The sequence below is a fragment of the Orycteropus afer genome, unplaced genomic scaffold, assembly GCF_000298275.1.
Source record: "Orycteropus afer afer isolate SDZICR_OR568_19922 unplaced genomic scaffold, OryAfe1.0 scaffold00123, whole genome shotgun sequence".
Classification (NCBI taxonomy): domain Eukaryota; kingdom Metazoa; phylum Chordata; class Mammalia; order Tubulidentata; family Orycteropodidae; genus Orycteropus; species Orycteropus afer.
Window position 1 is genome coordinate 5,040,065 of NW_006921710.1, and position 11,007 is coordinate 5,051,071.

The 11,007-nt window shown below is 43.5% G+C and overlaps 1 protein-coding gene across 1 annotated transcript in view; it reads right to left on the reverse strand.

Moving 5' to 3' along the window:
• MIGA2 (mitoguardin 2) overlaps positions 1-11,007 on the reverse strand; it is an 83,685-nt gene that overhangs the window by 8,317 nt on the left and 64,361 nt on the right. The window contains exons 11-12 of the mRNA XM_042781452.1: positions 6,452-6,524; positions 6,140-6,226 (exon numbers count right to left, since the gene is read on the reverse strand). Coding sequence (XP_042637386.1) covers positions 6,140-6,226; positions 6,452-6,524 — 160 coding nt within the window. The remainder of the gene's footprint in view (positions 1-6,139; positions 6,227-6,451; positions 6,525-11,007) is intronic.

Genomic DNA, 11,007 nt, shown 5'->3' on the forward strand with positions numbered 1-11,007 from the left:
GCCCTTCAGGTCTGGAATTGAACCCACACCTGTGGCTTCCAGCCAAACAAAAGACAGGCATATGAGTTGAACATTTACCTGAGGTAGATATACTCCTTGGAGAGAACAATCATGGGAGAAAGAAGGGCTGTTTATGCACAGGGAGACAGTCGGGGCACAGGAGTGCATGGAGGGATGGACACAGGGAAGAGGTAACTATCAGGAGGAAGTGGGAGGGGAGCTGTTGCATTGGTTTAAGTTGTAGTCAATGTCATGAGACAAAGTATATGTGAACTGTGTATGTGAATGTGAATTTGCTGTGTAAACTTTCACCCGAACCACAATTTTTAAAAAATGTTCACCTCATTAGCCATTAGAGATGCAAATGATAACAATGAGAGACCATCTTGCCCCAGCAGCAATAGTACAGTTCAATAGGATAGAAAATAACAAATGCTGGCCAGGATGTGGAGAGATTGAGACTCTCATACACTGCTGGTTGGACTGTCAAATGATACAACCACTGTGGAAAGTAGTATGGCAATTCCTTAAAAAGTTGGAATTAGAAATACCATTTAATCCAGACATTCCATTACTAGGTATACATCCTAAAGAAGTGAAAGCCAGGACAAGAACAGACATATATGCACACCCATGTTCCTTGCAGCACTATTTACAATAGCAAAAAGATGGAAACAACCTAGGTGCCCATCAACAGAAGAATGGGTAACCGAACTGTGGTAAACACACACAATAGAAGACTATGCACCACTAAAGAATAATGTAGAATATGCACAACACCACATAATGTGGATGAATTTGAAAGACATTATGCTGAGTGCAATCACAGAAGGACAAATAATGTATTAACTTATTATTGTAAAAAGTCAAAAACCAAAAAAATCCCAAACACACTGCCATGGAGTCAGATCCGACTCATAGCAACTCCTCCTTGGGTTTCTGAGGCGGTATCACTACGGAAATAGATTGCCCAACCTTCCTTCTGAGGAGTGGCTTGTGGGTTTGAACTGCTAGCCTTCTGGTTAGCAGTTAAATGCCTAGGCACTACACCACCAGAGCTCCCATAAAAAGTCAAGGAAAGGTTTATGTACGGAAGGAAACTTTCTTCGTTGGTTACTAGGGGTGGGAGGGGAGGGGAGGAAACATGGGGGTAAAAAAAAGATAAATAAATAATAATAAAAGAAGTACAGGCAACAAAGATAAACACTTCATATATACAGTACTGCACTATCAGTAATAATAAACATTAATGTACAGGTAAACAGATGGGTAGACTGGCTGAATGATTAGGTATGTATAGGCAAAAGGGAATATACCCATGACCATATATAAGTTTGGTAGACGGTATGTCTACATACGAATTTTATGCTGTGGTAGTTAAGGTCATATGTCAACTTGGCTGGACCTGGTTGAGTGGCTGGGCAGCTGGATATAGTTATTCCCCATGGTGAGACTGGTAATTAACTCCATGGTGGAAGCTATTGGAGCAGCTGAGTAGCTGCTTTAGAGATGTGGTCTGCTTCCAGTAGGTAAGAAGCAACTTTGAGGAAGGTCTCCAGCTTACGGCATGCTTGAATCCTGCACGTAGCTGAGTCGTCATTCAGCAGCCTGCCATGCTCTGCCAACTTTGGGACTTTCAATGGACTTAAATCAATGGCCTGCTGTGTGGTTTGGTAATACTGGGACTATGCCTTTTTACTTGCTGACCTTGGGTTTGTCAGCCTCAGCAGCCAGTAGCTGCCTGTGTAAAGAGATGCCTCTAGCTTTAGTGGGCCAGGAGCAAGAGGCAGTGCTGAAGCCCAAGGCTGAGGGGCTTTCACCCAGTCCCTAGAGTCTGGCACTTTGAACTTGGACTTTTAGCCTCCAAAACCATAAGAGAATCAACTCCTGTTTGTTTGAGCCATTCCCATTTGTGGTACATTCTGTTAGAGTAGCACTAGGTAACTAAAACATATGTGCTATAAGAATGTCCATATAAATAGAAGTAATAGGCCCAAGTTATGATAACTTCTTAGCCATAGCCAACCACCCCAAGGGGCAAGTTATTGGACCTATGGGCTTTGGACCATGGTCACAGGGGGCATCAAGCTCAATTGCCATAACAAACTACACAAAAACATTGTTTTACATCCTACTTTGGTTAGCAGCAACTGGGGTCTTAAAAACTTGTAAGTAGCCATCTAGATGCACCAATTGGAAATGAACATGGAAACAATTAGTTCAAGGGACTAGTGGACCATGTGAACCTCAACCTATATGACCACGAGACCAGAAGAACTAGACGATGCCTGGCTACCACTGTCAACCACTCTGAAAGGATCAGTGTAGGAGATCCTGCATAGAGTGGGAGAAAAATGTGGAACCCCTTTGCCCCTCCAGGCTTAGCTTCCTCATCTGCCAATTGAGAACTGTGGTGAGGATCTAATTAGCTGCTGAAGGTAAATAAACAGAAGAAAAGTTCTGGGTTCACTGGCTGGTAAATGACGGCTGCTGGGTGAACAGTTATCTGATACCTGGCCTGTGCTAGGCCCAGGACTGGGAACACCAGGGCCAGGATGGCTGTGGTCCTTGACCTCACAGAGCTTGCTGGGCAACAGGAGACAGGACAATCCATGAACAAGATGCAGGGTATGAGGCCAGGTGAGCCCAAGAGGCTCTGGGGCCTCAGGGGAAGAGGGAAAGGTGACCTTCAGGAGAAGACTTCCCGGGAGAAGAGATGGCCCATGGAGACTCAGAAGACAAGTGACCAAGGAAGAGGGGCAGACACCATCGGGAGAGACACTGGGGAAGGGGACTTACAGATACTGGTATGTGATCTACTCCTTAACCTGGCTGCTAGGTACACAAGAGTTCATCTTTTCATTCATTAAATCCTATAGGTACATTTCTTATTCTCTTATATGTGTATTTCAGGAGCCCTGGTATAGTGGGTAAGGCATTGGGCCGCTAAGCAAAAGGTCAGTGGTTTGAACCTACCAGGAGCTCTGTGGAAGAAAGATGAGGCAGTCTGCTTCCATAAAGATTTACAGCAGAAATCCAAAGGGATCAATCTGATGAGTAGGAATCAACTCGATGGCAGTGAGTTTGGTTTGGTTATATGTGTATTTCACAACAGAATTGTTAAAAAAAAAAAAAAAATGAATTCAGAGAATAGTGCTCCAGGCAGAGGGACCAGCGTTATGCAACAGTCCAGATCAGAGAGAAAATCTGGCATGCACAAGAACTGTAAGCCTGTCTAGATGCAGTCAAATGCACAAGGTAGTGGGCCATGTAACAAAGCCAAGTCTTTACACCAAGACCTGCAGGAGCTGCATGAGGGTTTAAGCAGATGGATGATGAGGTTAGATAAGTGTTTTAGAACCTTTACTTGACATGTGAGGAGAATGGATTCAAAAAAGGCATATTCCAAAGCTCTGGTCAACCCATTCAAAGAAAAAAAACACAAGTGGCCAATAAATGTGAAAAATTAAGCAACCTCACTAACAAAGAAACATAAAAGCAATGAATCAATAACAAAGAGTAAAAAGATTACTAATATCCATTATTGGCCAAGATATGAAGAAACAGCCAGTCAAACACTGTTGGTGGGGACAAAGGCAGCCTTTTGGAGGGGAAACTGGCAAGATCTACTAGCCTTCTCAATGTTCTTATTTCCATGGCTAGTCAGAAAGGCTAGTCCCTGCAGAAGAATATTATGCCAGGTAAAGTAAAGGGTCAAAAAAAAGGGGAAGATCCTCACCAAGACAGATTGACACAGTGGCTGCGACGATGGGCTCAAGTACGGCAAGGACTGTGAGGTGGCATAGGACGGGGCAATGTTTCATTCTGCTGCACACAGGGTCACTGGAGTCGAAACCGATCCTACAGTAACTAACACCAACAACAGCGCTTTGCTCCAGAGAAAACCTCAGAAGTACTTAAAAAGATCTGTGTGAGAATGAGTAAGCAGCTGTGTCTGTAAACAAACCAAATGTTCATCCATGGGAGCACTGGGTAAACTCCAGCTTGTCCACAATGTGAAATACTACGCAATCATTAAAAGAACTCCATGTGCTGACCTGGGAAGAGGGACAAGATACAACGTTAAAGAACAAAACACAGCAGAGCAGCCCGCTGGGCACAAGCCAAATTTTGTAAATGAAGTAACAATGCTTAAGGCTTAGAGCATCTACTGAACAGAGCAGGAGGACTATACACCAGACTGTGGAGTGTCAGTTCTGCAACTGGGAGTCAGGAGGACTGTCTATGGTTTGGTGTTTTGTAATCGGTGAGTTTTGTAAAACTGGGTTATGCTGTAATCAGAAATAAAAAGCAATGAATGAAATTAGCATAAAGGGAAAAGGTGCCAACCTTCCCCCAGCTCCCCTGTGGCTTACAGGATAAAGTTGAAGAGTCTCAGCCTGGCATCTGTGGCCCACGTGACCTGCCTGCTAATCACTCCAGCTCATCTCCTACTGCTCCCCCATGGGGCCCAGCACTCTTGCTTTGGCCAGGGCAGCCTGCTCGTTCTCTGCCTCCCAAATCTAGATGGTCTCTTTGCCATCCCTGATAATCCAGCCTGATTCTGTTCAGCCTTCTCCCATACCCCCAGTGCCCCTTGCTGAGAATCAGGCCCAGCCTCGCTCCACCAGACTCAGAGTGCCTCAGAACTGGGCCTGCACCTCACTGATCTTCATGTCTCCTCGACAACTCCTCCACCACCCACCTGCTATAATCGCTCAGCCACGTGGCTTTATCCAGAAGCAAACAGGGCTCTTTCTGAAGCCCGGCACTGATGCTGCCTAAGACCTGGGGCTCTAAGAACTGGGCCTGGACACCTACGTGCTCTGCATGCAAACCTGTGACATGCTGCCCTCCCAGTAACTCAGTCCAGTCATATTAGAAGGCAACAGACACACTGAAAGCTTAAAGCCCCACTCACTACCACATACAAAGCATTTTTTGGGAAAAGAATTCTAAAAACACACAGACACATCTGTACACACGCATCATCTCTACAAAGGCTTAATGACCATGAGGCTTGCTTGGTCCACAGGAGATAGCTTGCGTTGAGCTCATTATCACTATTAACACAAGCAGCCTCCACTGAGCATAGAGTGCCAGACCCTGTACAACACAGGTACTAGGCATTAATGCATTATTCTAACTGTAGGAGGTGAACAGTATGACTGTGCCATCTCTTCAGTGTGGAAAATGAGGCACAGAGTGAATTTATCGGGCAGACACAGAGGGATTACATGATAGAGCAAGATCTATGTACACAGCTCCAAACCTGTCCTTGTAACATCATCTCTAACTGCTACACAACGAGCATATATTACTTATATAAGAACAACCAATGATGCTATTATATTATCTCATTAGTCCTCGCAATGGCCTATAAAGTGGGTATAATTATGAACATCCCAGGATTCAAATTTTTTAAATATTTTAAAGTACTGATTACAAGGCAAAATGATCCTATGTGGGTTATATTGGCTAAAATAAAATATATTCTTAAAATTAATTTCACCTATTTATTTTTACCTTTTCAATGTGGCTACTACTGTTGTTATCAGCCCTGGTGGCGAAGTGCCTGGCAACTAACTCAGAGGTCAGCAGTTCAAATCCATGAGCCACTCCGCGGGACAAATATGTGGCAGTTTGCTTCCATAAAGATTATAGCCTTGGTAATCTCACAAGGCAGTTCTACTCTGTCATTTAGGGTCACCATGAGTCAGAATCGACTCAATGGCAGGTTTTTTGTTTTTTTTTTTTTTGACTTGCTGTTGTTGTTAGTTGCTGTTGGGTGTATCTGATTTATGGCAACTCCATGTGTGCAGAGTATAATTGCTCCATAGGGTTTCTAAAGGGAGACCTCTCAGAAGCAGATCTTGCAAGGCACCTCTGATGGGTTCTAATTACTAACCTTTCAGCTAGCTGTCAAGTGCTTACCCACCACCCAGAATTCCATGAAGCTCCCAGCTCATTTAAAATTACATCTATGGCTCACATTATATTTCCATTGGACATGTTTCTCCAGAACCATGCTCTTAACCACCACAGTGAACTGCTTAGTTTTAGATTGGGCTTTATTAAACAAACTAAAAAAAGTTTAAAAAAAGAGCAAGAGAAAGAAAACTTGAACAAGCCCTGCTACCTTCTCAGCCTTGGTCATCAGACCGGTCACCATCTGCCGGCCAACCTCCCCAAAGAAGAGCTGGTTACTGTTGTCTTCCAGAAGTCCCTAAGAAATGAGAGAGAAGGAGGAGACAGAGTGAGCCACTGGGACGCAGACACCCCTACATCCCATGGAGAGGGCAGTGTGAGGGGCTAGGCATGGGACCCATCCCACAGAGGAGCCAGGCATGGATGTAGAAAGCAAGAGAGACCACTTGGACATGACCAAGCCTAACCAATCCCCCCAGTTCCATCCACCCCAAGTTGCTCCCTGTACCTGGCTCACACCCACCTCGAAGGCCTGTCGGACACAATGCAACTTGGCCAAAAAGTCCTGGTCACTGTAACAACCCAGCAACTCTGTCCTGAGGGGAAGAAAAGACAGCATCACACTGCCTAGTCCTTGCCCAGCAATACCTCTGCGGCGTCAGGGGGAGCTCTTAGTTGGGAAGTGGGAGTGACCTCGGGTAGGAGCCTCTCTGGGCTTGGGTGTCCCCCAAGTCAAAAGAAGAGGCTAACTGGATGTGCTCTGAGGACTCATCTGCCTTACTGCACTGGGACTGGGCATAGGTGGCCGGCCTGGTCACTGGGGATTGGGCTGCCCTTGGCTTCTTTTAAGTTACAGTCAGTCTCAAACTGTCAAGGGCAAAGCACCAAAGTTGCTCCCAGATGGGAGAACACCAGGGCAGAGAGCTGCTGCCTGCTCCAGGCAGTCAGATGGCACCCTGCTCTGGCCACCCACTATCCAAATCACCAAGGCATCAACAAGGGCTTTCACCTGTTTTCAGTCCATGAACTTTAAAACACATAAACTTAAATCCAGAAGCCATGTTCAAAACGCCAAGCTCTGAGTTTCTCCCTAGGGCAGACAGTTAGCTTTCAGGTGCCAAGCAAAACCATGCTTAGTCATAAGCTATTGCTGCCAGGTGAATAAACTAAGCGTACACACAGAGACAGGAACAGAACTTTCCTGATCCAATCAGAACAAATAGTTACACAGGGATCACTTCACAAATTATTTTCAATCCCTCCCTAGCCACAGAACACCCACTCAAGGAGCTAAATGTGCTGAAGCTGCAGGACCCCTCCAAGACTGGAGACCAGAAAAGCAGTCTGTCCAGTTCATGGCCCTCTGTTCCTCCTCCACCAAACCAGACCATTTCTGCCAACATTCCGGGAACCTGCCATCAGTGACATGGGAAAGATCTCAACTATTGTTTACCTATCAGCTCAGCAAATACTCAAAACCCTGTCAGAGCAGTGTAGGCAAGAGTGTGGGGAACAAGCCCACTCATACACTGCTGTTTGAAGGTAAACTGGTACAACCTCTGTGAGGGCAAGCTGGCTGTATCTGTTTACTAACATTTTGTATTTTTAACCATAAATTTTAAACATAAATTTGATCAAAACCTCACTTCTATAAATCTAGCTTATGGAAAATGGAGCAAAGATATGTGAATCAAGACATTCACTGTCCATGTTACTGAACTGTATGTGCAGATATTACTGAGATGTTGCATGCTTTGTTATATGTATTTCATCACAATAAAATAAGGATGTTCACACTGTACAACATGATAAACATAACTAATGTTACTGAGTTGTAAATTTGAAGACTGTTGAGAAAGTAAATGATTTGTTACTTATATACTTACCACAATTGAGGGGGGGAAAAAAAACTCATTTCAGCATGGCTTGTAATTACAAAAAATGAAGAAATGAAAATCCTAATCAGTGGGGCCAGCTAAATAACTGACGGTCCACCCCCACAGTGTTATAGCGAGTGGCCAAGAGGAACAGTGAGAAGGAACAAGGCAGAGAAAGACATCCAGGTGTTAAGTGAACAGGGAATGATACAAAGCGATGTGCTGTGTACGTAGCACGATTTCAATTTTGTAAAAACAGAATTCTTATTTTAAATCCGAAAAAAGAGAATTAGTAACAGTGGATTGAATTTTGGGAACTGACATTATGAGGAAATTTTGTTTCCTAAATATTTGTATAATGTTTGAATTTTATCGAATGTGTATGTATTGTTTTTGTGATTGGAGAGGGTGCAAAACAGTAAAAGAGTCACATTTAGAAATGCTCTACTGAACAAATAATTGGAAAATAAAATAGAAATACTATTAATGACAGACACATAAACCAATGGAATAGAATTGCGAACCCAGAAATAGATCTATCGACCTAGGTCAGCTGATCTTTGACAATGAGCCGAAATCCATTAAATAGGGAAGAGATTGTCTGTTTGACAAATGGTGCTGGCAAAACTGAATAGATATCCATTTGCAGAAAAACGAAACAAGATTCGTACCTCACACCATACACAAAAACTAACTCCAGATGAGTCAAAGACTTAAACATGAAACCTGAAAGTATAAAGTTCCTCAAGGAAAAAATAGGGGCAAATTTAGGGTCCCTAATACATGGCATTTTTTTTTTATTTATTAGGGACCCTAAATTTGCCCCTATTTTTTCCTTGAGGAACTTTATACTTTCAGGTTTCATGTTTAAGTCTTTGATTCATCTGGAGTTAGTTTTTGTGTATGGTGTGAGGTACGAATCTTGTTTCATTTTTTCTGCAAATGGATATCTATTCAGTTTTGCCAGCACCATTTGTCAAACAGACAATCTCTTCCCTATTTAATGGATTTCGGCTCTTTGTCAAAGGTCAGCTGACCTAGGTCGATAGATCTATTTCTGGGTTCGCAATTCTATTCCATTGGTTTATGTGTCTGTCATTAATACATGGCATGGGAGCTCTGGTAGCATAATGGCTGAGACACTTGACTGCTAACCAGAAGGCTGGCGGTTCAAACCCACCAGCCACTCCTCGGAAGAAAGGTTGGGCAATCCTACTTCCGTAGTGATACTGCCTCGGAAACCCAAGGAGGGGTCGCTATGAGTCAGGGCTGACTCAACAGCACATAACAACAACAACAACAATACATGGCATAAATAGACTGTCAAGCATAACCCAAAATCCACAAATAGCAGAGGATACACCAGACAAATGGGACTTTCTAAAAATTAAATTTTTATGTGCTTCAAAAGACTTCTCCAAAAGAGTCAAAAGAGAACCTACAGATTGGGAAAAAATATTCGGCAATGACACGTCTAACAAAGGACTTACCTCTAGAATTTATAGAAAACTCCAACACCTCAACAACAAAAAGACAAATAATCCAATTAAAAAATGGGCAGAAGATGTGAATAGACACTTCACCAAAGAGGAAATTCAGGCAGCCACCAAACATGTGAAGAAATGATCACGATCATTAGCCACTTCTTTGTCATCTTCTCATTGCTGTCAAATTGGATCCGACTCATAGTGACCCCTCCTTGGGTTTCCAAGGCGGTATCACTATGGAAGTAGATTGCCCAACCATCCCTTCGAGGAGTGGCTGGTGGTTTGAACTGCCAGCCTTCTGGTTAGCAGTCAAATGCCTTAGGGACTACACCACCAGAGCACCCCATCAGACATTAGAGAGATGCAAATCAAAACAACAAAGAGATACCATCTTGCCCCAGCACTAGAAGTCAAGGTCAACAAGACAGAAAATAACACATGCTGGCGAGGATGCAGAGAGATTGGGACTCCCATACACTGCTGGTGGGACTGCCAAATGATACAAGCATTGTGGAAAGCAGTATGGCCATTTCTTAAAAAGTTGAGATTAGAAATATCATTTGACCCAGCCATCCCATTACTAGGTCCTAGAGACGTGAGAGCCAGAACAATAACATATATATGCACACCCATGTTCATAGCAGCACTATTCACAATAGCCAAAAGATAGAAACAACCTAGGTGTCCATCAGCTGAAGAATGGATAACCAAACCATGGTACATATACATAATGGAATACTATGCAACCCTAAAGAATAACGTAGAATCTGCAAAAACTGCATAATGTGGATGAACTTGGAGGACATTATGCTGAATGAAATAAGTCAATCACAGAAGGACAAATATTGTATTAGTCCGTTATTGTAAAAAGTCAAGGAAAGGTTTATATATGGAAGGAAATTTTCTTTGTTGGTTATCAGGGGTGGGAGGGGAGGGGATGGAACACTGTTGGATAGACAGAGATAAGTATTGATTCAGATGAAGAGAAGGGCAAGGTACCATATGTGAGTGATCAACACGGTGGCATTGAGGAAGAGGAAGACATGCAGAGGTGCATGGGAGGTACAGACAACAAGATGTTCCCTTTTGTACATACAGTACTGCGTTCTCAGTGAAGGCAAACATGGATAAATGGCTGGATAAATGGGTGGTCAGGCTGAACTATTAGGTACATCTATGCAGGGGGGAGTGTGCCCAAGACCATGGATAAGGTTGGCAGACAATGTTTCTACAAGTATATTTGTATGCTCTGTAAGAATTCCCAGGTATATGGTAGAGCTGACAAGGGACAAGGTTGTAGTCACTTCTTGGCCACAACCAGCTATCCAGAAGGAGTGAGTAGTTGGACCTGTGGGCTTGGAACCATAGTCGCAGGGGACACCAAGCTCAATTGGCATAACATACTACACAAAACACTGTTCCACATCTGACTTTGGTGAGTAGCAACTGGGATCTTAAAAAGCTTGCAAGCAGCCATCAAGATGCATCTAGATGGGTCTCTCCTCATCCAGAGCAAAGAAGAATGAAGAAAACCAAAGACACATGGAAACAATTAGTCCAAGGGACTGGGACACCATGTGATCATCAGCCTATATGACTATGAGACCAGAAGAACTAGATGGTGCCCAGCTACTACTCAGAGGGGGATCTATGTAGAAGATCCTGCATAAAGTGGGAGAACAATGTCCAACAAAACTCAAAATTATTAAAAAAAA